Below are 27,084 nucleotides of genomic sequence, written 5' to 3'. Positions count from 1 at the left end.
TATTATTAACAGCCTAGAAATTTGATCTTACTATTCAAGCATTGGAGGAAACAATGGCCATTAGGTGTAATTTGCTTTTTTCCAGAAAAACGGGCTGATTGTGGAAAAGGGAACCCACTTGAATTTTTCACTTCAAGAATGATTTTTTTTTTTTTTTTTTATTATCCTACCACTAGTAGATATATACGTTTAAAAGCTTGTACAATTATGATCTAAGCAATAATGCCTATAATATCAAATATCGGCCCAAGCCTAATATTTAATGTTGCAAAGCGAGTATTCGCTGATACTTTTACTTAACAATACACACTTAGAATTTGTTTGGAGTCACAGGACAAAAACAATTAATATATCCATTTTTCACCAATATGTACCTTACCACACTTTCTTTGTGCTGGTCTCTGGTTTGAAAAGTGAGCTTGTAATCAAAAGTTTGAGAAATGTTGACAGGTTTAGTTGAATAATACACATTCTCCCCTCCCTAAACAAGAGCTGTCAATGTACCCTTGAGCAAGGCACTGAACCCCTAACTGTTGTTAGTGTGTGTGTGTGAACAACCCCCCCCCCCCCTGCGCAATGCAACTGCTCCTCCAGGCCACTGCTGTAAATAAAAAAAATGTTTTGGTCAGCCTGCCTGGTTAAGGTTTAGTAACAGAGAAAATGTTACACGTGGCTTTTGGTATGAGATTTGTAGTGTTAAGGAATTTCTCCAAACCCCACTACCCTATATTTCATATGACTACCCAGTTCATGAAAGCTTTTACATTTGCTGTTCTAAACACCCGGTGTCTGGTAGGTCTTTGCCAGGGAAAATCTCTGGTGACCAGGAAGTGATGAGTTTCACGTACCTACAGAAACTCAAACTTCATTGACAGAAAATCCAAGGAAAATGACGTCACAGTAATGGCCACACGGTTTGATTGACAAGTGATCTCTTGTAAGTTCAGTGAAAAAACAACACAGTAACGATGTCACCAAAATAAAAAAAAAAACATGGATCTTGTGGATTACCACTCTAAGACCTTAAATTTTGATCATTAAGACTTTTTCAGACATTTTAAGGACACTGCTTCTTCCGCTAAGCCAAAGCCAGTACCTGAAGAAGATGTCCCTAGGCTGGCGGCTGGAGTTGGGGTGGACGAGTTGCTCCTTCAGCTGGTCCAGGGAGCAGTTGTAGACATAGACGGGACACCTTAACTGGCTGCCGTCGCTGGCGCTCTGCTGGGAGACCTGCCTGCTGAAGGTGATGTGGAAATCCCTCCTCTGTGGCTCAGAGAACTGCACTCCCTCCTTTTCCCCCAGCTCTAGTAGGGAAAAAAAGTGACAGGCATTCAGCAGGAGCAGCGACAGGAGAGAAGGTTAGTGAAGAAGTAGCCTCAGGTGGATGTTGGAGTGCCTACATGCTTCTGTGGTTGATTCAACTCATTTGTACTATAATCCGTTCAGTAATTCCTCAAGGGTCCTACACGCATTTTAACATCAATTAGGCTTGGGCCGATATTCAATATTATTATTCACGCAAATATCGCGATATTTCCCGCAATATCAAATATCGCTGTTATCGCTGCCCCCCTGCGATAATATCGTATATCGCAATTGGGAAGCATCAGGAAGCAACAGGGTTTATGGGAAATGTGCATTAACAAAAACCACTAGCGTGAAATAGAAGCTACCAATCATCTCGACCATAGTCTCATTTGTTTACAGTAGTTATAGCAAGATATCATAATTAATTAGTGATCGAAAAGTTGACATCATGTATTTTTGCATTATGTATTCAGCTCAAGATCATTGAGACCAAGGCTGGGCTTGACATCGGTTATTGAATTGACTAATAAATCACCAAACTACAGAGATAAGCAGGGTGATGGTGGGAAGTTAGAAAAATAACTAACCCCGTGAAACAGGTATGTGACAATTTAAATTCTGCTGAAGAAAATGATGTAAGTGGAAAAGAGAGAATGAATAAAGTTGAGATAATCCAAGTCAATTTTCTTTCTACATTATTAGATTACTGGTCTCTTGATCAGAAGAGCCAATCTTTGGATGTAAAAACTGTGACTGTGAGTTCTCTGCACACGGAATAACTGTATAATCTGTTGTACTGGTTGCATAGTAACTGAGGTGAATTTAAACCACAAAGTACACCAACAGGACTCGATTTACCTGAACCTGGGGTCACGATGTCTGTCTCGGACACCCTGCTGTCCCAGCTGTCCTGGTCCATGGACAGGCAGTCAGCAGGCCCAGGCTGGCCCTCTGACCGCGGGGAGAGCACAGGCGAACGGACAGTAAGGGGCCCGCTGCCCGAGCTCCTCCGCAGCCTGCTAGCCAGACTCAGGCCGGACTCGGACCTCTCCAGCCCGCTAGTGGAGCCGGACAGAGAGTCGGCCTGTGATTTATTGCTGGGAGTGAGAGTGTCGTCCTCCTGCATGCTGACATTGCTCTGAGGCTCCGTCTCCAGCCCTGAAGCCATCAACATCAGAACATCTGCAAAAGACACAAACATTATGCTTACCATTAATTAAGGCATTGATGAAAGCCTAAGACAAGCACTTTCTGATGCACTCTGTTCTGAGTTTTAATTTCTAAGAAACTGACACCAACCTCCTGTTAGCATTTCTTAGCAATGCTAGTGTACTATGAAATCTTACTCTCTAAACTGTATGTGTGTATGTGAAATCAAACAAAATCTAAAGACAGTTATGAACTTACAAATGAACAAGATACGCAAACCTTTAGACTGCATTTTGGTCAACGATGGGTATTAAATGAAGTCGTGGTGACAGCTGTTTGTCACATTAAGAAGGCACAGGAAGGAATAGAATCAAAGCTGACAATAACTGAATGTCCAGATTTGGCCAAACCTGTCGCATCGGAAAAATATGTGTGCTATTATCCACTTGTGGATACTGGGGTGAAAGACTTAAGTTAAGGTTAAGGTCGTAACATTTCTAAAACATTAAAAATAACGGCATGATTCCCTGAACCCCTATGCTGCCATTATAATTCCCCCTCTTTTTTTTTTTTTTTTTTCATAAGCGTAATTATTTATTTTGTACTCTATTATTTTGATGTATTTTTTTTGTATATACAGTATATATATATATATTTTAAATGTACGATTTAAGTTCTTTTCTCTGTTTCTACAATTGCCCATTGTTTAAGGTTGTTATGTCTGTTTAAAAACCAAATCAAGTGTTGATCATAAAAAAATAAATAAATAACGGCATGATTAATTTCTGAGAAAGACGTGTGGACTTCAGGAGGCACCAAACATCCCCACTCAGACTCATCAAAAGTCAGGACATCAAGCAGGTGGAATGCTATTAAGTATTGAGGCACAATAATTGATAAAAAGCTGATATTTGAGCAGAACATCACTGCAATATGCAAGAAAAGTCAGCAATGACTGTTTGAGTGTCTTCCCTCCGGCACAGTTCAGACTGCCGAAGGGCAAGTCTAACTCTTTTATTTCCTGTGCCATTAACTCGCTTAACTCTGGTTAATGTATTTATTAGGTGCAGTGTCTTAAATTTGATGCAAGCAACAAGAAGGTCGCAGGTACGAATCTCGGCACAGTCCAAAGACATGCAAGAATTGGAGACTCTAAATTGTTTGTCTTGTGTGGGTGTTTCCTGCCCAATGCATGCAGGGATAAGCCTTGTGACCCTGAATAGGTATGGAATGAATTGAAGTGGAAAATGAAAAATGACACTATAGTCCTTTCAAACAGCTCTGTTACTTATTATATTTGTATGATTCAAACATGGAAATCCACAGAATGGCTTGCAAGAGGGAATGCTAACGATGCTAACATGACGTTTTCCAGGAAGCTGAAAGACAATGGCCATTGCAGTGTACCTGTGAAGGTAGCAGGGAGGAAGGTGAGTAGGATCTGCTGGGAGTTGATGTACTTGGCGTAACACCTCCACTGTGGCGTGGAACAACTCCTCTCGCCCGGCAACGGCTCTTCATCGACAAGGTCTGCATTACTGAAACTCTGCCACAGAGAGAAGACACATATGCACATACACACACACACGTTTGTATTACAGTACTTGTGAGGACCCTCATCAACTACATTTATTCCCTAACCCCTAACTCTAACCTTAACCTTTACTGCTACAGGTCTAACCTTAACCCTTACCCTAATTTAAACCTAATCTTAGTTCTAATCTTAACCCTAAACCTACATTTTAACACTAAAGTTGCCTCTTAAATAAGTGACTGCCAAAACATCCTCACTTTCTATGCTTGTGAGGACATTTGGTCCTCGTAAGAACAGAAATACAAGAACACACACACATATGCACAGATACAAACATACACACGCAAACATATGTGGTGTTAAAAAAAAGACAACATTTTATTAAATAAAAGCAAACTATCATACATCTGTCTTGAAAATTCTGTAAAACATGTAGCACTGACTTGTTGTTTGTTCTTAAATGCCTTTTGCTGTGGATGGGGTTACCTGTAAGGTGCTGGTGGAACCTGTCACCTCCTTACTGCTGCCAATGGTGTGGAATGACATCATGGTGTCCTGCCTATCTGGAGGCTTCAAACACTCCTCTGGAAATACCACAAGAGACAGCAATAGAGATATGTGCATTCATCAGGAAGTCCCTGTCTGTAAATAATAAAAACTACTGACCACTTTTTATTACTAAAATGCCCATTAAATTTGATTTCACCCCCCCATAGTAGCCTATGTTCAGCAGCAGAACATGGAGGCCCTAAACCGCAAAGACTGTGCAGGAAATCATTTGGAATAAACTTGAGGTTTGACTGAATCCTTCTCTCAAATGTCTCCAGAACTGAGTATTTTAACGTTTTTCAAGGCTACTATAAGAAAACCACTGCCCATACAGAAAGACTCATATAAGGTGCTGGAAGAAAGGCAGTACTAGGAAAGGAAACTAGGAAAACAGGTTCCACACACTTTATCGTAGCAAAAAAAAAAAGTATTTAATTAAATTGTCAAGCTTTCGGTCCTACATGATCAATACAATCAGTGCAAATGTATGGGCCAGTAAAGTGTTTTTTCAACACCTAATTGTATGGTCTGTTAGATTGTCTGTCCTTTTGGTTTGAATATTTTTAATAACAATTTATATTTGTATAGTTAATTAATAAATTATAGACTAGACCAGGCAGACCGATGGCTAACAGCCGCCTATAAAACAGTTTTGCTTTCAACTGTTTTATTTTTAAGAGCTGATTGTGGTCACGTAATAGCAATAGCTTTAGTTTGGTTCAAGCCTAGTTCTAGCCTTTGGCCGTATCATTATCAAGGTGTATGAGTAAACAATGGCCATGGAGTGAGTTACTTCTCTTGTTTTGGGCATATTTTGGCTTGGAGTCAAACCAGGATGGAGAAGTAGCCAATTTAGATGAAGCAGTATACTGCATTTATGGGGAGAAAATTAGCATTAAGAGAGCAACACCATCAATCTGTGAGCAGATCTCAGAATAATTCAAGCTCCACTATTTGCTGAAGGCAGACTACAGAGTGGCAGCTCCTAACTGCCTCAAAAATTTCAACACCATGCAAAGTGCTATTTATTTATTTATTAATATATATCTCAAGGCCTCCGATGTGATCACCACCTCAAGTTGAAGCTGCACTGAGCAACTTTGTACTTTGGCAGCCTCAAGTGGCAGTGGAAGATAACTAAGTCTGAAAGACTTCCTTACCCAGAAATCATGTAAGGCAGTGGTCATTCGTGGTACTTGGGGCCCAGAGGGCTGCTTGTTTTCATTCTAGCCATCTAATCAGGGACTGTTTTAGAACTGGGACACCAAGTGAATGCAATAAACTACCTGGTAGGATAGAAAACCAGCAGGACTCTGGATCCCAAGGACCACGATTTGAGAACCACTGACATAAGGTGGTGTCAGTAAACTATGCACTCCTTGGACCTAGTGGGGGTGGAGGTGGAGAAGAGGTTCAGCGTTGGTTGGCGAGTCGAGCTTTCCCTAGACAGAGCGGTGCTTTGCTTCTGTTAAGAGAACACTTTTAGATTTCGCTCAGAAGTTTCGATTCATCACTTCCTATGTGTGGAAACGACTTCCTTGCCAGTGTCCATTCTTGACACCAGAATTTAATTTGGGCAAATAGAGCAAATCTACACTCTGGACATGGGACACTCTTCTCTGTTGCAGCCCCACTTTGGGATTTAGATAAGATAAGATGGGTGTATCTTTACAAAAAAATCTTCCCTAATGCAACTTTAAAGCCCAATCATTTCAAAACAAATGTTAGCATTAATTCAACTGAGACAGGTGAGGGCTCACTTCTACATTGACTGAAAGGATAATTCCTTGTTTTACTAGTTTTTGCCATCATGACAATTAATTGTGTTCAAAATTTAGTCACTTCACTGTAGAGCTTTATGTACCTCCAGTTCACTGGGAGCACTGCTCACCAATACACACCCACAGGGCCAAACTCCAACAGTCGAACCTCAAAGCAATTAAAACATGCCCTTTCAACACAATAACACTCACACTGCAATGGGACATGCCTACATCTGATTATCCATGGCCTGAAACTTGAGTATATTGTTGTGTTAAAGGTTATAAAGCCATCCTCTTCAGCCACCTCTTCACCACTGGTCGCACCCATTGTCTGATACCCCAAGTCAAAAGATGCGTTGCAAAGAGACATGTACTTACCTTTAATAACAGGTAAGGAGAAAGGTGCCACGTGGCCGTCCCGCTCCCGCTCTAAGATATGATGCATAAAGGTCACATGGTCACTGTCCGCCAATGGGATCTCTCTGTCGCTGAGTTCCTGCTCCAGGCTGCTGTGGAAGAGGCTGAGCAGGAGTTCGTTGGGCAGACAGGGGGAGCCTTGGATCTGCTCCTCATTCTCCACTGCAACGGACAAAAGTGTGAAGCCTAATCAATTTCTCAATCGGTCATCTTTTGACTTGAATGAAAATGTTAATCTTGTGAAAAGAGATCTCATTTGTTTTATTTTCTTGAAAAGACCCCATGTAACTTGCACCACTCGGCTACAGCATACTATAATCTTTACACTGAATTACGATCAGAAAGATTCATAGCATCTTAAAATGGTGGGTAAGTTTTGTTCCCCATACCAAGAGACAGGTAAACAGAGTTTGGCGATGTGACCAAAAAGTGAGCCGTATCACAGAATGCTAGTGTCAAACGCGGAGAACAACGTAAATAAAAGAATAATGTGTTATCTTATACATTTGGTCACAACTTCATGGATAAAGTAAAGCTGGATGAGACGCCTAATGGCAAATTTGTTTTTAAGGGATCGTCAAAGGTGCAGTTCATTGCCGCATTTCTTCTGCAGTGTACTCTGGCTCGTATGCTTGGATGTTTGAGTCGATATCGCTGGAAATCGCGACATACACAAAATATTGCGATATTCGATAATACTGAATATCGGCCCAGGCCTAATCCTTAGGTCAAAATCAAAGATGATGATGAAATATGGAGGAGTGTCCCTTAAAATCTGCAGATGGTTTTGACTGCTAAAGTACCTCTACTGAGCGTGAGGAAGAAGAGTTCAATCTGCTGGCACTTTGGGAGCAGCTGGATGAGGTCGAACTGGAAAGGAACCATGTGAATATTGTCCTCAGAGGCCAGGGCTTCTCCTGCATCTACAAAAAATATGAAAAATATAAAAAAAAGAGCACCCAATTTCTGTCAAGCACATTACCTGTACAAATAACTTGCTTTGGTGTATAGATGCATTTCACAAGGCGCATTACACAGACTTCACGTTATACAATATGCAAAACTTGACAGTGGCAGTAGTGGACAGGTAGTAGTACAACAACAATAGTTCAGTATATTCAAATATATAGAGACAAAAATACACATATACAGTACATCATGGGAAATATGTAAATCGACAGAAAATGAAATGACCAATCAAGGCAGCAATGTATGAAATCTGAATCTGTTTTGTATGTTACCGGGGTAATTTTGGCCATAGTCCCTGGTGGACGAGGTACCCAAAATTTCCAAAATTTCATCTCTATGTCACCTGACCTGGTTAGATCATTTAAAATTAGTTTAAAAAAAAAAGTGAGTTAAATTGTCACTTTGATAAACAGCAGAGTGTTGTTTTACCTCCCATATCCTTGAATCCAGTTGGCGGTGAGTAGACCTGATCCTTATTCTGACACAGTTGGCTCAAGTACTCAAATGTCATCATGGTGGACATACAGGTCAAATCCCTTGGGAAGATCTAAGAACACAGTGGGTCACTATTAAACATAATCAAATGCTTATTAAATACAAATAAACTTGAAATTCATACATGGTGCAGGTTAGCAGTATCTATTATAGAGTGTTTTTTTCTGTGATGAATTTTTATGTGTTAAATGTCAGTTTTCAGGCTATTTTCGTGGCCTCATTCAAATGAATGGGAAGTAAAAATCAAACGCTACAAACTCGTCCAGCTGCATCTGATCTTGGTGATTAGTTTATATTCTGGTTTTCATGGTGGTTGAATAACCCCCATGTTAAAACTAAGTGGAATATTGCTTTAAGCCAGTGTGTTGTCTTTGCAGCTAATCCCTTCCCCTCTACATGAAGTGTGTATCAAAATCTGTCTGCTAATTGAGAAAGCCCAACAGAATATGATCTTCAAGCAGCAACTCAAGAAGCTCGACGTCTCACTCTCAAAAGCCTCCCTGGTCCAATTTTACTGATGATAAATTAAAAGCATACTAACATTCTCCATTACAATCTGGTTTTCCTCAGTCTATTTAGTACCATTCTGTTTATCATTACCCAAGCCTCGTTTGCATAATCTTGCACTACCCACAAGCCTTTGAACACTCTTTAGCCTCAGCAAACATGTACATGCTTCATACTGCACATAATTTATTTCCTGCAAGTCAATAAGTGTTCAACCCCTTTGCTGTGATACTGTTCATTGAGTTAAGGTGCATCCAAGTTCTTCTGAATGTCTCCGAAATGTGGTTTGAGTCCACCTGTGGGAAAGTCAATTGATTGGACGTGATTCAGAACAAAACTTATGTCTATAAATGGTTCAACAGATGACAGTGCATCTAAGCGCAGAAACCCAAGGAACTGTCCACAGAATTCAGGGACAGTATTGTGAGAAGGCATAGACCTGGTCAAGGGTATAAAACAATTTCTAAAGTGTTTTCTAAGTGTTTTATAGAGATTTCACAAAAAAGTAGGCTCCATCATGTGGAAATTGAGAAAATATGGACCTACACAGACTCTTCCTAGATAAACTGGGCAAGAAGGACCTTGGTCAGAGAGGACACCAAGAAGGCAAGGACCACTCTGGCAGAAATACAGAGCTCCTTGGTTACACTGGAAGCATCTTCTCAAAAGGACAACAATCAGTGCAGCACTTCACAAATCTGAGCTGTATGGCAGAGTGGCCAGAAGAACGCCACTCATGAAAACAAGGACATGACAGCACGCCTGGAGTTTGTAAAAAGTCTAATAATGCAAAGTTACAAATGCTCTATATCTGGCAGAAACCAGGCACAGCTCATCACCCATCCAAAGGCATCCCTAGCGTAAAGAATGGTGGTGACAGCATCGGTTATTAGTTATTTTGACAAACCCTGTTTGGACTGCTTGTTAGCAGCAAGAGGCAACGGGAGCTCACTGTTTCAACCGACAGCTGACTCTGGATCAATATTCTCTGTGGGCCCAAATTATATATAGGTCCAAAATCGACTAACTTATCCTTTAAGTTGTTCAAATATCTCTGCACCAATGCCAAGATAAATTCCTGTACTGTACTTGGCAAAAATGTGATTCTGATTCCAAGTCTGATTTTAATCTGCAACATTGAAAGACCCATAAACACAGAAAAGAAAATCCTTAGCTTTCACACAACCATTACCAACATTCACTAAGTGTACTGTCTGAAAAGTTGTCATCAGTGTATCAGTAACCAATTCCACCATTAATCTTGGTGTATTTAACAGCCTCATAATGAATTATGGGTGTGGAAGGCCTGCTGTATAAACTGGTTATACTCACTGCTTGAGGGATCTCCTGGTACTTGAGGCCCTGGAAGTGGCGATGCTGGTCCATGCAGTTCATCACCGTGCCACTCTGCGGTTCTACCCAGCACTCCGTCACCAGGTTCATCTCTGTGTCCATATCGATAGCCTCCACCTCAGTGTCATTGTCATCATCAGTGGAGAAACTGGAGAACAATGAAAGACAAAAAACAAATGTGCTATTATTGCCGAATGCAGGGTTTTCCTATAAACTGAGAGGCATGAAATACCCATCTCCATATGAATCCACTCAAACAGTAGTGCTTTTCATGAAAAAGCCAGAAGACACCACAGTGAATCTTAATGAGAACTGAGAAGGAAAGAAAAGAATAACTTAACAAGACACCTTGACATTTTGAATGTTAGTCTGTTATTTCTGTTCAGTGAGCATGTCAGGAAAAGCTTCAATACTTGAACTTCAGTGAGCTGAAAAACACTGTTAGCACTGCTCATTCACAGAGAGGCTATCTTCTGTGTCTTTGGAAGCAAACAACAAGTAGTCAGTAGTCAAACAAAAGTAGGGGATTTCTTAATGAATAAATTCTCACAAAGTCGCAATACTGGTGCCTGATTGGTCAAATTGAATGCGGCAAACCAGGTTGATTGGAAGGATTTAAACAATTATTTAATGAGAAGTCCCAAACAAGACCATGTCCAATAGTGATGCATTAACTGTAGACACTCCACATTTGCACATTTCTCACACTGAATTTGGTCTAGTCTAGTTTATTTATCACAAGCATGTTATGATGATGAATGATCCTGTTGGGGAATAAAAAACATGTGCATCTAATTGGCTTTGTACGTGAAGGTGAACAAGTCAGAAAGAAAATATATTAAGAGTAGCCATAACTACAGGCATTGACCAGCAACTTACAGTCCTGTCAGAGATATTCAACACCCGCCTAATGGCTCATTCATGCTTCACACAGAAACGGACGCAACAGAGTGTGTACGACCACAATGATGCTATTGCGGCAAAAATGAAAGGTCACTTCCAGTGCCGTGTTTTTTTCTTGCTGGGGCATGTGGAGAGCTGAATTTTCCTACAGTGCCACTAAGGTACAGGAATCATGGTATGTGAATTCCAAGGTATGTGGAAGGCACATCTGCATTCATATGGAGCTCATGCACGGCCAGCCACACAGAACGCACGAGCAAGCCTAAGACCTGGACTAGTGTAGTCCAACACTCAGTGGTCTTTTTACTTCGTACAGCTCACTTTGCTCACTTTTCTCTGCCGTGTGACAAGTCACTGGTGAAGAATAAGAACAGACTAAAATTCAAGATGTCAAGTTACCCCTTTGAAATAAGGAGTTATTGCCTGGCTTACCTGTCCTTAGTGGAGGTAGAGTGAGGTGGGAATAGGATGTACTGAACAATACATGAGTGACTCTCTCTGTCCATGTCTGCTGACATGCCCTAAGGATAGGAAATCAGATAACTTGCATATGGAAAAAACTTTGAAACAACTCACTTTCAATACAAACAGTTAATACTGTGGGTAAATATTTGCTGTTCCCAGAGGCCCAGCATATTGTTTTTTTATTTTTACCTTCATTGGCAGCTCTATCACCATGTTTACGATGCCCTCTCCACTGGCAGCAAAATGAAACCCTTCTGACAGACGGATCCTAAGCAAACATTAAAAGACACTTTCAGGCAACAATTTAACATTCCATAAAGCTGCTTATCTAACCATAAACCGAACCAGTTGCTGTCATTAACTATTCATGAGCTTTGTCGCATAGTGTTGGAATAGCCATTATTCTGCACTAATGAAATAAGAGACGCTGGGTCAAATTTGCAAACAACAAAGTGTGATACAAATCATCTCTGTGGGAGTTTTCAAAGCAACTAATTACTCATAATATTTTCTGTCAAACTGACATTTAAGCTACAGGAAGTCAAGCCTGTTGGAACGCACTTACTGCATGTGTTTGTAATGATTAATTTAACAGTTTGCCTTGGGACTATGGCTCATTAAAACTAACTAATCCAACAGACACAGACTCAAGTCCCATTTTGGTTCTCCATCCATAGCTTACGAAACATTGGGCTATAAAGGGGAGGATTCACTCAGTCAATTAGTTACTCATGTTAGACTGAGATTAATAAGACGATTTTGCTTCTGTGACTACTGTAGTTTAATAAAATATGCAGGACAATCATCAAAGAACAATTATAAATAGTTTACTAGTATACTAATTTATAAATTTTTATATCGGCTGCGTCAATAAAGACTCAGATTTGATTTTTTTTTCTATTCACCTGTGGTACCTCACCTTAAGGAACTGATCACTCTAGATGTGTCTATTGTATGAACTCACTCAGAGAGCATGGAGAGGATGTGAGCAACAGCTTGCATGGGGACAGCCGGACCCTGGCTGCTCTGCACCGCCCACACCCAGCGCTGGTGCAAGAAGTACCGGGACAGGGAGGCCAGGGTGGAGGAGGCCGTCCGGTTGGCCGCCACGCTCAGGGGGGCGGCCATGTTCGGCGGCTGGGGAAAGTTCTCCATGTTGAGGATGAAGGGAGTCCTGAAGTCCAGCGGCAGCTTCTCGTACCTGTGGAGCATTCAAGGTTCATTTAATAAAAAGTAGTTCAGTTGGAAAGCTCCACATGTAGATATTCCTTCCTTGCACCCTTTGACCTCTTGCTCTCTCTGTTACTTGCGCTTACTTCTGTGTATTGAAGTTCAAATTTCTCAAACAGTTACCTATAGCTACCATTTGGGACGGCCAACGTGCAAACACTGCAAAAAATCTCCATTTTAACAAGTCATTTCATCTATTATTGAGTCCTAAAATACAAATTTTCCTCTAGAAAGTGAAAAAGTCTGCCAATAGGGTGAGATAATTTCATGTTTCCAATGCAAATCAACTTGTTTCAAGAATTTTGTAGAATCAAGTGTCATTTTCTTGAAAGTAGTGCAGAGATCTGCCTTATTCTGATGATCATTTCTAGAAAATTCCTGAAATAAGTGAAACGGAATTGGAAGCAAGTGAAATTATCTCACCCCATTGGCAGAATTTTTCACTTGTTTGAAGAAAATAAGGATTTTAGGACTCAATAATAAACAAAATGACTTGTTAAAACTTGCAGTTTTAAAGGGATACATTGATAATCCACACTGTATGCTAAAAACATTTTATCTTACCAGCGAGCATTTCTCATTGAAACCAAAGCGCTGAGCCTGTTAGTGTGCGGCTAGTTGCACCAACTGGTTTGGGAAGTTTTTTGGCAAGTGTGGCTATTAAGTGTGGCTATTATTAAGGCTATTATGTTTTGTGACACTGACTGGGTCTTGATGTGGTTAGCTTCCAGTGCGGTTTTAATGCTAATGCTAATGCTGCTATCATATGCACTGACCTTATGAGGAGCTTCTCCAGAGGTTTGTTGAGCACCACCACACAGGGTCTGTCTGACAAGGCAGGCTTGGGCGCAGGGAGCGAGGGCGATTTGGATGGTGATGGATGGCCAACAATCTTCCTCTTGGTCTTGGGGGTGGCCTCTTTGTTTTGAACACGATGCGGGAAACGAAGTTTGAGGATCTGCTCTCGTAGCTCATCCACAATCTGTTGCACAACAGAAACACATGCTGTTTAGTTAGAGGGTAAAAACAACATAATAGTAAAAATAATAGGATAAAATACATCATGTAAAGGCAAGTCTATAAAGATGTGATTTCAAGGATGACACTGAAGTGATTTAAAAGATGATACTGATTCTAAACACCATGCATTTACTTCTACATATAATTTACATGTTAAAGATTGACTCTGGGTACCTTGTTCCTGATGTGGGCTAGTGTGCCAATAGGGAAGCCCAGACGCAGAACCATGCAGGGGGCCTTGGAGATGAGACGGACCAAGTAGAAGGAGGTGGGCGGCTGGTCAGATGAACTGGGGAGACAGCACTCATTTAAATCTCGGCACAAATATTGTTAATCATGTCATCATTAGAGATGGGACGATATATTGCAGTAGTTGTTATTTATTGATCCCACTGTGGGATCAGTAAATAACAACTACTACTGCTACGTCTGCCGCAGCTGCTGTCTCACCTGTATATGAGCTTCACATATGAGTAGCCCTCCACCAATACAAAGCTGCTCCAGTCCCTCAGTAGTGATGTGAGGGCGGAGTGGGAGATACGACACTGGATGGTGCTGAAGCGTCCGTTGTTTCCAGCAGTGTGTATGTGTTTGGGTACAGGCCTGCAGAGACAACAAACACTATGAATGTAATGACAGGAACAGAGACCAGTGTATATGAAATAGCCAAACAGCCCTAATCTGAGCTGAAATGGAGTAAAGTAGCACATAACATTTTAACATTTTAGCCCCTATTGAAAGTGCTGTGCTACTGTAAGTCTCTCACATGTCATGCTCTAGGATGATAGCGATGCGATGCATGTGCAGCCATCTCTGCCAGAAGTTGGCGTCCATGGACAGGATGGGCTTCCAGTAGGAAGCAAACTGGGACTGAGATGAGTCTTTGGATCCACTGTGCTGCAAAGACAGAACCTGGAAAACCGGAGGTAATCAAACTGAGGAAGACATCAAATAGAAGAAGGAACCAGAAGACACAAGGTTTTGGGGTCTGACTGCCAAATAGCATTAACGGTGGAAGAAAATGCAGCAATGTACAATACACACTAAGTGTACAAAATACTCAGAACACCAGCTCTTTTCATGAAAAAGCCTGACCGAGTGAATGCAGATGAAAGCTTATTGATTTCACCTATTGAATTCACTTCAGTTAGGTTTCAATTTATTTATTTGGCACATAGCTTCCCCAGTACCAAACAAATGACAACATAACTGAAAATCCTGCTTTTCTGCTAAGCAACACTTGTTGTTTATTAAGATCCTGAAGAGATGAAGATAAAGGGTAGAAGACTGGATTTTTAAGCCTCCAAACGGTTGAGAATAAGTTGCAAAAAAGATTGGTAGAAAAAAAAATATTACATGTTGGTTTGCTTGTTTGCTTACTTACTTAATTACATGCTTGCTCATCATTGCTCTATAAACCAATAAGTAAAAGTCCAGTTCTAGTATGAAATTGGAACAAATTTACTAGCATGAAATTTGACAAAGCTAAAACTGACTGATGGGTTTGAGTGTGTTCTATAGAAGTAATGCTCAAATGGTTTTACATACATAACATCACATACATCAAAGATCTATACAGTACCGGAGTAGTGGAGCCAGGAGGGATGTAGAAGAGAGGAACCCCGTTTTTGGTGCTCTCAGGAATCGTGTAGTTCTCAGGAATTGAGTTGAATGACTGGAGGTGCACCAACATCTGATCTGTCTGGTTTATACTGGAAAGACAGAGAGCAGAGTGTGTTTAGGTAACACTGCATCCAGTATAAAAAGAGCAGCAACAAATAGAGCATCGGGTTAGTTCCGGCAGGACATCATCTATCAGCTGATCACTATGGACACAAACCTCAATCCAGTCTCATAACAAGGCGGTCTATTTAAACGACCTCCTCCTCCTGCACTGATTCTTGCTTCACAACCCATGGGGGGATTTGCATTGCGTCCCTGCTGTACCTTCAGCATGCTTGCTGGGTAAGCAGGGACTAAGCAGCTTGGTGCATATGACGAACAATCTTTTTTATGATACTTTTGTTCCTTACAGTCATTTATCCACACTCATTTTTGTCCACTGCCAACCCTTATTCCTGCTAAAAGCAATATTGCACATCTTGATAGTAAGACAACACATACTCTGGCATTTTATAATAAACTAGATTACATATTAGATTACATGTATTTGCTGAGAAAGCAATGGTTTTAGTTACACATAATTTGGAAGTCAATGAAATGCATCAATGATTACATTTAGATTACATTTCTGTCATTAGATTACTTTTCTGCACATTGCTATATAAGCAGTGGTTCTACATGTATATGCAATATCTTAAAAGATATGTATTCTAACATTACTGTAGTCTCCATTGAAGAGGTTAAGGCAGCTGAGACAGACAGCTGGGATTACATTTAAATAAACTGATCAGTAATTAGTTCTGTATGTCATGGTGGGACTGTACAGAATCTGTTTCCTTATTTCCTGACAAACTGACTTTGATTCGACTGCAGCAAACTCTCTTTCCCAGCCAGGCGGTTTTACCTCTGCAGGGTGTTCCAGAAGCGGCGGATGACGGAGGTGCGGTACGGGCTGGTGATGGGTTTCCTCTGGGTGCAGCTGATGTCGTGCAGGATGTCGTAGCTGCCCTCCATCGTCACCTCCACCCTGGTGGTGCGCTTGGCAGGGTCCAGAGGCCAGGAGGCGGCCGCCAGGTACTCGATATGCATGTTGTGTTTCCATAGCAGCACCAGCTTCACCTCCAGCTGAGTCCCACCTGGAGATGGAAAAATAGGAAACGGGAAGTCAAAAGCTGGTGGAGCAACGCATGTCTGACATGTACTTATGTGGCAACACTAACACAACAGCTTTTTGTCTGACAGTGTTGGCAGAAAGTGTGGTGGTGTTGACTGTGTAGTTTTTTGAATGACATCTATCATTACAGAAAATAAGCATTCTAACAGCTTTAATGCTTTAGGGTTTTAATTCTATTCTATTCTAATCTCTATTTCCTTTCATCTGTCAAAAATTATGGAAAATCTTTGCATCAGGACTACACTCTTCATAGCTTTCCTCAAAATGATAAGAAGGACAGGGAAAATGTATTTTTTGGTATTGCAGATTTAGCTACATGCATTCTCTCAACATGACCCAGTTACACTGTGGAACTGTGAAATGTAGCAAACATATTATGTACATTTACTTGTTCTGAAGATAGTCAAGATGCTGTTTGCACCTGGGCATTGTGAAAGTCTTTAGTGCCATCTACTGGTCATGTGTACAATATATCAATCACTCTGGAGTGGAAACTTACACCATTATTTTGTGCAGTCATGTGTTACGTGTTTTGCCTACCAACCTATCTACTTCCTTTGTCAATGTGGGAGTATTACCTTTTGACTGTGTGTCCCAAATTTTCCATTAAAACTTTCTTCTCCCAGACTGCAATCCTTTCATGAATGGGATTTTGACTATCTCACTGAAATCTCGACCTGCAGCTAATGGTTCGAGAAGCAAACCTGTGTCCACAAGGTCCTCAATGGAGTTATTTGTTTTGTTGCATTACTATAGTAAAAAAACGCAAACAGCACTCAGGTAGGCAACTCATGTTTTGTCAGCAAAGGCTGTTCCTGATTGATCTGCACCACTTTCATAAAGAGAAACACAAGCGTTGCAGCAGTGCTACATGGTCCCCAAGTGTCCGGCAAAAAACAGAACTGAATCAGATTTTGTTCAAGACATATGGATATGGTCAATAGTGCTGATCTATTAAAAGCTTTGAATATTATATGTCTTTGATTTAAAACACAAAATTAGTCTGGGCATCTGAAAAGGGGGTTATTCAAGCAATGACTGAGCAAAAGTCAATATTTCAGTACAAACATATATATGTAATTTAGGAGCAGTATGGAAGATCTTTAACCTGTTTGGAGCAGATGTTTTGTTTTTTGTTATGTCTGACAGTGCTATAGGCATAGTTCATAGCTGTAAAAAGATGGCCCTGTTAACTTCAAAAGTGTTTTTTAAGAAGGCTGAGATGGAACTTGCTGTGTGTTTGGTGGTCCAACAAACTTCAGTGGAGTTTTGACTGACATGGGGATGAGTAAATAATGACTACACTTTCATTTTGGGGTGAACTATTCCTTATAACATAAACAAGGCATTGTTATAGACCTTTATAGATTTTTTCCGAACTTCAAAAAGGTAATTTGATAGAAATGTGACATTTGTAAATTACACAAAGGAGTAGACAAATAGCCATTTCCATACTGTTGGCATTCCCACAGTGAGCCATGTATTTGTCTGACATAAATAGTGCAATCTCTCCAAGCAAATGACAAAGTCCAAGAGGAAACGAGCTATTTGTTCCAGGTTTCAGAGATTTTTGCAAATGTGTGTGTTTACCTTTGGTGAGGCTGATCTCTCTGATGGTGTAGCCCTCTCTCAGGCGCACAGAGACCACACTAATCAAGTGGGCGTGGACTTCCTTCTCTGTGTGCTTCTTCCTTCGCATTACCAAGGCCGGGTTCCCACTCGCTGAGACCAGGTGCTCGTTGAACAGCCTGTGCTGGGAAACTGAGAAGCAGTTAAGTAGTATGTACACTACCAGTCAAAATGAATGAACTATGTTTTTCATTCTCTTAAAGCCATTTTGATCTAAAGGCTTATGCTTAAATGCTTGAAATGGGTTTCTTAGACAAATAAAACTAGTGAAGTTAAAAAAATGTAAGAAAGTTTTGATTTGTTTAAAATGTGGTGTCCCCAAACTTTTGACGGTTTTGTATATGGGCCTATTAATTTTCTTTATTTAACCAGATAGTAGCTAATAATCATGCTAATAATCATCATCATCTTTCTAAAAAATAATATGTACGGTAAAAATGCCAGAAATGAATTAAAAACAGCATAAAAGAATATAACAGGAAAAAACAAGAATAAAACAGGTAAAAGCCAAATCCACAAAAGCCTGTCAATAAAATTATGCTTTATGAAATTATTTAAAATATGGAATATATATAAATATACCAGCCTAAGCTCCCCAGGTAGGACATTCCAAAACCTAGGGGCCCATAAAGCTGTGCTGACTTCAGGGGTTAAAAGACCTGAAATGTAGCTAGGATGTAGACTTTGCTGAACCTTGAAAGTAATCAGTAAAATCTTAAATCCACTTGACATGGCTTCTGTTTTTTTGATAGGTTACTCAAAGTTTAAACATGAATCAAAGATCTTTGAAATTTGGTATGTCTACATTAAATATGACCCATACAGATCACACGATTCTTCGTATATTCCTTTGATGCTCTCACAGGCCTTTACTGCCGCCTCTTCATGTTTAATGGATCTCAACTGGTTTTTAGGATACAGGTGGCAAACCATGTGCAATGGAGGGCAGAGAGCATGCAGGTTTCTGTTCCAACCACAGACTACACTGAGTGATTTCACTTCTGCAAAAAACACTTCATGACCTCTCCCTCATCTTACTCCTCTACTTTCATCTGATCATGCTATCTTGTTTAAAAAGAACACTACTCTTCCTTTTTCCCTGGGTCTTACTTCTGTAACTCATACTTCTCTGTAACACATGGCCATTGTAGGGACAGTAATAACTGACACTTGCTATGCTTGTGTTTGATTGCTTTTAGTGCTGAATTGAAGCATATTATTATGAGTTGCTGTGGATAAGAGTCTCAGCTGAACAACTAAAGTGTAAAATGGACTGTAAATGTAACGTTCTTACTTCCAATTATCCCCCTTGGAGTCAACGGAAAAATCAAAAATCAGATGAAATCTTACCTTAAAATGTCTAACATTTACCTTGATGTAAGGTGCAGTTAAGTTATGGTTTCATGCTCTCAGTACTCATATTTCATACATTTTTCATATTACCCACAATATGCCAGAGGAAAAATAGCTAAAGCACAGCAGTCCATGCTTTAAAAAGCATTCCAGAGAATGCCTTTTTTTTCAGTCAAGTGTCAAGTGATCTATTTACGGTAATCAAATTTGAAGGAGTTACATACAATGCAAGTGAAATTTACTCCAAAATAAAAATTATGAAAGTCTTAAATTAGCTTTGCAATGAAAAGGTGACAATCACTGTGATCACTGCCTTTTTTGGAATCAAGATTCATTGAACAACCGCCTATTAACAACAAAAAAGTAATTTTACAAATTTATAACTTTATACATTTTGTCATTTTGTCATACATTTGTCATCTCATACCTTATATTTTCTACAGCCTTTTTGGCTCATTTTCAAGGGTGCCAATAATTCTGGGGGGCATTATATCCACAAGTAAACAAAAAATCCAGATGTCAGCGTCAGAATAATCTATTGATACGCTCAAATTCAAGACTTAATGCATGCCATTGCTGTCTTACCACAGAAGTACTCTGAGTTCATGGACTCGGGGGTCTTGAGGAAAGAGTAGGTGAGGAAGGCCTTGTGGTAGGCGTTCATCTCCTGGCTGTCGAGGTCTGGTTCAGGACAGCTGGGCAGGTATGAGCCGAAGGTGGCCAGAGAGATGAACTTCATCAGCTCTACATTGGGGATGTACCCAAAGCTGCAGTCATAGGAGTATGCACCACCCACCTGGATGGGGACAAACACAATGACAGGTGAGGATGGCAGAGGACTGAATTATGGATTATGGATTCATTTTTGTCCCAGAGCCCCTCTAACATTCTGGGTTTTTGTTACATGGAGCCATCTTGAACAACTCCAAAGATATCCAAGTGTACGAATACACAGAAGAAAGACAAACACAAATGCAAATACAGTACATCTCCACTTATAAAGGATGTTACTCAAAAAGAAACTACTGACAACAAACATGAAGCTGGTATGTTCTTTACCTGCACAAAGGAGCAGGCGATGGTTCCACTCCTCAGCTGGTTAAGCAGGGTTTCACACACCGCTACGTCAGGAACACTGGTCACTCCATCGGTGATTATGATGATACCTGGAACAGAGAAAAGTAAAATTACTAATCCTATCTTCTGATCATAAAGTGCTATAAACTCTTGGAATATACACTGCCTGTCACATTTTTCTTTATTTTACTATTTTCCACATTTTAGAACAATAGTAAAGACATCAAAACTCTGAAATGATGGAAAGGCTTTGGAAAGAAATTCATACATAGGCATCAACTTCACTATTTATATTTGTCTAAGAAACAAATTCCAAGCATTTAAGCATAAGCCTTTAGATCAAAATGGCTTTAAGATAATGAAAAACACAGTACATCCAATCAGGTGTCCCCAAACTTTTGACGGGCAGTGTTTGTATAGTTTATTTTTACAAGAAATTATTTTCTCCAGATGCCTGGCGCAGATCTTAATGGCAATGAGCAGATGTGCCAAAGAATATGGATGTATTGGCCAGATGCTAGTGCGCAAAGACGCACAATCAAGCACAGATACCATCATGTTGCTTTCAAAATATCATCAATGCCATCGACTGCACAAACTAGACCAAGAGCAAATTCAGAGGAATAAAAAAAAGACGATGTGTGGGCGATATGGCCAAAATGTCACAGCATGATCTTTTCAGGAGTATCAAGATCCATGATATGAATCCCGATTTCTTTCATGTTGCTTTTCTAAGACTATTTTGCTAGTTACTGAACAGGTCAACTGGTAACCATACTCCATTTCCCTTTAAAGCAACATGAAGACAACCACTCCTTAGAACATTCAAGCATTTAAAACACAAGTACAGAAGAATAAGACCATTAGGACCAGCCAAAGTACTTTTTCTCACACATTTTAATGAATCCCACCCCAGCTTCAAAAGCTTGACAATACTTGAGTGCTATTTTGTAGTCTACAAAACAAAATGAAGGGCTTGGTAAGTCGTTTTATATAGAAGTCTTTGGAACGTTAGTAACGGCTTGTCTTAATGCCACCTAGCGTCCCTTTGGGGCTACGTTGGCCTGGGCAACGTGAGACAGGTTGTGAAACCAACAGTTTGAAAGCAGTCAGTGTGTGTGAGCAAAGCTATGATGAATGAATGCCTTGCGAAATATTCTTGGATTGCGATAGATTGTAGCATGATACTTACAATCTCTCTGTAATAGCAGATTGTGGAGAAATTTCCACCGGTTAAGATCTAAGGCTGTTGACCAGGTCCAGCAGGACATCTCACATCACACCCATTTTAGCTTCTTTACATGGTTTCCCATCACGTTTAGGATTCAATTTAAAGTTCTTATAATTACATATAGAGCCCTGCATGGTCAGGCAGCTGTGTACACCTGCGACCTGCTCCATCCCTACACTCTAGACTCAAAACTAAAGGTGATCGAGCCTTTGAAATTGTGGCTCCTAAACTGTGGAAGGCTCTTTCATTGGACTGAAAATCTGCAGACTCTGTTGACACTTTCAAAAAGAAGCTAAAGTCTGTTTTTATGTCTTTTGTTCGTATGTTTAATTGTTTTTTACTGTTGGTCTTATTTTAACTATTTTACTCTTGTGAAGCACTTTGTGACTTTGCTCTGTGAAAGGTGCTATATAAATAAACTTCACTGATTTACTTACTAAGATCGTCATATTGCCCGCCCCTAGGTGTATACCGACATTCATGCACAATAAGTCAGAAATCAAAGCAAAGCAACTTAAGGTTCGATCTCAAATGGAAGTGGATCTGGAAGCAAACCCTGGATCTAGCACCAAAATTACAACCTTGTCATCTGCCGGTACCAAAAACTCTGGAGGAAGTATTGCTGCATTACAAGCCTACCTGCACTGGAGTTTGGGGGCAGCAACTGTAAGGCCAAGATGCCCTGGCGCACCATGCTGACCAGTCCCATGTCAGCCGACACCATGGTGACACCCTGCTTCCTCTGGGGCTGCTCGTCCATGTTGCCACCATGAGGCCCTGAGCTTAGGACAGGCTCCTCACACTAGGGGTGGAGGAGAAAATAAAATAAATTTATGTATATCGTCATTGACATTTCCCAATACACAGGATTTGATGCTGCAATCCATTGTGCCATAACCCAAAGTGAGCATTCATACAGAAGTCTAATTCAGATGTCGAAAGAGTGATGCACTAACCCACTAATGGTGACTATAGAGGCTGTTATAAATCTACAGGACCATCAGACAGGCATCGTTATTTACTAGCCACCTAATCTAAATGCTACAGGGATATCCAAAATGTCTAAACCATTCATGAAATATCGCGCTACTCGATATGATATTATCGAATATCGGCCCAAGCCTACTACGTAACAGTGTAAACAGGGTTGTGTTTACATCCTCACAAAAGAGTCATGTGCACTTGCCTGCTCGTGTTGCTGCTGCAGGACTTCTGCGATGTTGTTCTCCACTGCTCTGAGCTGCTGATAGATGTGATGCAGGAACTGATCGAGGTCGGTTCGATCCAGCTGACAGCCCTGCACCAGCACCTGCAGGGGGGACACAAGGCTGTCAGAGGACGGCAGCAACGCCACACCTGCTTCATGCTTCACACGGAAACCAACACTGCAGACTTTTTAAGGACACGCGAATACCCTGTAAAAAAAAACAAACGTAAACACAAACAGGACGACAGGCCAATCACCTGGTGGGAACTGAGTCCAATGATTGAGGAATAGGCCAGGATGGTGATGAAGATCTTCGGCTGGAAAACTTGATCGGTGCCGGGAACTTTGAACGGTCGAGCCAGACCGGCTAGGCATCTCGACAAGGCGTGAAAAACCTCATCAAAGATCATCTCCCCTGTGCTGTCATCCTGCAAAACAGAAAACATACCGGACTTCAAAAACAGAGGCAAATTTACAAGCAGAATTAGCAGGATTACTTCTTGACATACAACCAAAATAGCTGTAACACCACAGTCTTAAATTTGTAGACATCCCATGTAAATTATCCATAAATGGTTGAAAAATGCAGCTAATATTATAGACAGCGATACACTGCATCTGTAATTATTTTAGTGTTGTTTTTCAGTCTGGTTTCCACTCTTTCCACTCCATCTGATGCAATGAATGTGCGAAACAAGTTGGAAGATACATTCTGCTGTAGTCCTGTAAAGTGACCCATTTGTAAAAGTCCTGGATATTCCCTGCAGAATTGATCACATTTCCTGACTTTCCTTGTCTGGAATGCCCCTCTCAATATTCCATGATATTCCAGAAATTCTATGACCAGTGGGAGCTCCTGAGTTTTGCTTTGTTCTAGCTGATGCATTTCTCACAGTGTGTGTCCCTCCATGCTGAATTAAAAGATGAGCGGAGGTCAGAACGCAGCCTTACCACAATCCCAGTTGAGGGGCTGAGGTCCAGCTCGATGATGAAGCGGTACCTCCGGGCCAGGAAGGTGGCTCGGGTAGACGGCATCAGCATGTAGGGGTATGTGGAGGGGGAGAAATCCGGCTGCCATCCCTTAGGTAGGATGCTTAGCAAGTCTAATTCATTCTCTGAGTTCAGCTGCAAATGGAGAGAGTATCCAACATGACATCAGCGAATAACAATTCACAACATTTAGGGTAAACTTTTAGGCAGCACCTAAGTGTTTTGCCAACCATCTAAAGGAAAATGTGAAATGTACTACTCATTTTTCTTATATTATTCATTTAAATGCATTTTTCCTTCCTTCTTTCCTTTTCCTGGGAGTTGAAATGGGAATTCAATTAACCCTACATTTGCTCCTGAGGGCAAAACCAACGGCAATGGTGACATCTCTCTATGAACAAGGCAAAACCATGACAACATGTCCTACATAAGAGGCACTTGAGCTGCCTAATGATATGTTAAACATAACCAGTTATGTTAATTAGGTCATTAATTAAGATAATTCATGCATTATTTAGCAAATATTTCTATGTCAACCTACTTGTCTTCACATAACAGATGAGTTGTATTAATGTGAACTCTGTATCCTAAAGCATTAAGGAGTTCACATTAATACTTCACATAACCAGATAACCTTCGCATCTTGACAAAAGATCTTGTGTTTGTGTAAATGACTTGGATTGAAAGTGATGAGATTTGTTCCACTAGATGACTGAATTTAATTTCTGTTTTCTGAATTTGTATGGAACGATTGAATTTATTGAAGGTGAAACTGATTCTAGAAATCAAACTCATGACGCTCTTACCAAGTTTTTATCCTGTTAAAACCATATTGCACTGAAACGTCCTAGATATTTACTTTTCTTTAAGATATTAAATTGATACTGGACTCTATGTTCTACATTTAGACTTGAGACTTGACATTAATGTCATGGATTTGACTTGGTAATCTACATTTAGACTTGGGACTTGACTTGGGACTTGAGCCTCAAGACTTGAGACTGACTTGGGACTCGAGCAAAGGTGACTTGGTCACACCTCTGCACATAACACATGGGTGGTAGTAATGTGAACTCCTCATCCTAAAGCATTAAGGAGTTATATTAGTTTCAAGAAAATCTGTTTTTCCTCATTAATATGCAGATGTAAGCAGCAAGGTGCTCCGAAATATAATCAGATCATATACTCTTTCTGTCATGTATTGTTCTTGAGTTATTGTGTTCACAAGTATGTGTCTAGACTCCACCATGGCAACGTCATGTCCCACATATCATGTAGCATGGACAAATAAAGGACAAATAAAGGAAGCAAGAGTGAGGTTAACAAACCCACAAATAAAGGAAGCAAGAGTGAGGTTAACCCACCAGTTCAGGCTTCGAGGCTGGCCAGATGACTTGGTTCAGTTTACCAAGGAACCATGCTAGACGCACATTCCTGGAAATCCGGTACTCCTCCTTCATCAGCAGGTAGATTTGGTCTGCCTCCTCCACCTTAGAATGAGAAAGATACAGGAAACTGAGATGTGTGTTCAGAGCATTGCTGTAACAAGCCTAAAAAAAGACATTAATAAATAACAACACCATCAATAAAGTATTCCCCCAATACAGTCTTTAGCATTTACCAGTGAACCTTACCAGAGGTGCATAGAAGTACAAAACATATTTTCACATAAACACATTATAATCAAATAAAATGTAAATAATAACAGCAAAAATAATATGAAAGTTATGAAGAATAAATAATTCTAAATTATTGTTATTAAAAAAATATTATAATAACATTTTGTTCAGTGGTCAACCAATTTGAGCAAAGCAATGTTTTTGGTTTACTGATGTGTAATATCCTGGATCTCTAGCTAGTTTGTTGATAATGACCACGTTACGTATGTAATGTATTTACTGTAATACTGTAACACATAGTATATGGTTAGCTGACCAGTTAACACGGCTTTTCACAAAAGCTGGATTTGATACGTCACGTTCTCTCTCGTTACGCTGAACTCTTCAGAAATCTGGCAGTTTTAAAGTTACCTTGCTTCTCGGCAAAGGTATATAGCTGGTAGAATAAGAATGAAAACCTTTAAAGGCTGTTTAGGATCCGCTCTTCAAATCGGCACCCATCCAATCCATCAAGTAGCACTTGCTTCAATACAATTCCAACTTTTAAAAATGGTTCGCCTGTTATTCCCACGATCTTCTTCTAGCAAAATACAACGTGGACGGCGCTAGCGAGTAGTGTGAACCATTTCTAAAAGTTGAGATTTTATTTAAATAATGTGCTGCTTGATGGGCCACTTGTATGCCGAATTTACCAGAAGAACCTAACGATTTGTAAAAGATAATAAGTCATGTTCCAACTAATACGCATGTGTGCCGATAAACAAGGCACCATTAAACTGGCAGATTTTTTCATTACGTTTGGCGTGACGCTCTCTCCATACAAAAGGGAACTAGATTTGACTTGCCACTGCCGAGTCTACATTAGCCACTTGACTACCTCCGTCATCTACATTCCTCTAAGTTATTCTCCTGACAAGCCAGAGCCCTAACCCTAACAATATTAGCTGACCTTAGAAAACTTAGTGGTGACACATAGTTAACGTTAGCTAAATCATATTCATCCACAGCTGCCAACACAGTTCTCTTTTCCGATGTTTCTCTTTATTTATGGTTCGGTTTTAACAGAATGTTGTCGACATTGTTCAGAGTTTATACAGGACAAATATATCCAAATGGAAAATCTGCACTATGTTCCCAACTCAATGCTAATATGTTTATTACAGGTTAAAGCTAATGTTACCTCATTATCCTGTCTCTCTGCCATGCCTTGTATAGCATGGGGACTGCAGGGATGTCCGCAAGCCTGAGTTGACGGATATTTACTTTAGTTCTGTGTAAAAAAAATCTGCCTTAATACTTGTTTATACCCTGTCTTATCTGTCTATCGACCCAGTGTTTGCAGACCAATGTCAAGTTACACATGATGAAATCACATAGGTTTTCCGGTCACCACTTTCAAAATAAAACGCTTATTGTCGAACACGTGTTGCATCGTTTTGAAGTAATGCAAAATATCAAAGTGAAAGTAAATAATTATATTTAAGGAAGAATTCGTTGTAAATTAAAATAGAACTTGTTT

At 40.2% G+C, this 27,084-nt stretch overlaps 1 protein-coding gene across 1 annotated transcript in view; it reads right to left on the bottom strand.

Moving 5' to 3' along the window:
* szt2 (SZT2 subunit of KICSTOR complex) overlaps positions 1–26,786 on the bottom strand; it is a 109,079-nt gene extending 82,293 nt beyond the window's left edge. The window contains exons 1-26 of the mRNA XM_078285561.1: positions 26,746–26,786; positions 25,311–25,436; positions 23,908–24,081; positions 23,214–23,384; positions 22,915–23,058; positions 22,389–22,551; positions 20,501–20,607; positions 20,027–20,237; positions 18,050–18,220; positions 16,190–16,421; positions 15,245–15,374; positions 14,429–14,574; positions 14,113–14,265; positions 13,837–13,951; positions 13,419–13,624; positions 12,377–12,613; positions 11,602–11,680; positions 11,380–11,468; positions 10,024–10,192; positions 8,119–8,236; positions 7,524–7,643; positions 6,682–6,882; positions 4,478–4,575; positions 3,865–4,003; positions 2,167–2,490; positions 1,097–1,304 (exon numbers count right to left, since the gene is read on the bottom strand). Of these exons, the coding sequence (XP_078141687.1) occupies positions 1,097–1,304; positions 2,167–2,490; positions 3,865–4,003; positions 4,478–4,575; positions 6,682–6,882; positions 7,524–7,643; positions 8,119–8,236; positions 10,024–10,192; positions 11,380–11,468; positions 11,602–11,680; positions 12,377–12,613; positions 13,419–13,624; positions 13,837–13,951; positions 14,113–14,265; positions 14,429–14,574; positions 15,245–15,374; positions 16,190–16,421; positions 18,050–18,220; positions 20,027–20,237; positions 20,501–20,607; positions 22,389–22,551; positions 22,915–23,058; positions 23,214–23,384; positions 23,908–24,081; positions 25,311–25,436; positions 26,746–26,769 (4,055 nt within the window). The 5' untranslated portion in view covers positions 26,770–26,786. The remainder of the gene's footprint in view (positions 1–1,096; positions 1,305–2,166; positions 2,491–3,864; positions 4,004–4,477; positions 4,576–6,681; positions 6,883–7,523; positions 7,644–8,118; positions 8,237–10,023; positions 10,193–11,379; positions 11,469–11,601; positions 11,681–12,376; positions 12,614–13,418; positions 13,625–13,836; positions 13,952–14,112; positions 14,266–14,428; positions 14,575–15,244; positions 15,375–16,189; positions 16,422–18,049; positions 18,221–20,026; positions 20,238–20,500; positions 20,608–22,388; positions 22,552–22,914; positions 23,059–23,213; positions 23,385–23,907; positions 24,082–25,310; positions 25,437–26,745) is intronic.
* Positions 26,787–27,084: the final 298 nt, after the last annotated feature.

This window comes from Centroberyx gerrardi, chromosome 9, assembly GCF_048128805.1.
Source record: "Centroberyx gerrardi isolate f3 chromosome 9, fCenGer3.hap1.cur.20231027, whole genome shotgun sequence".
NCBI lineage: Eukaryota > Metazoa > Chordata > Actinopteri > Beryciformes > Berycidae > Centroberyx > Centroberyx gerrardi.
Note: the sequence above shows the minus strand (reverse complement) of the source record. Positions and strands in the feature narration are given on the sequence as shown.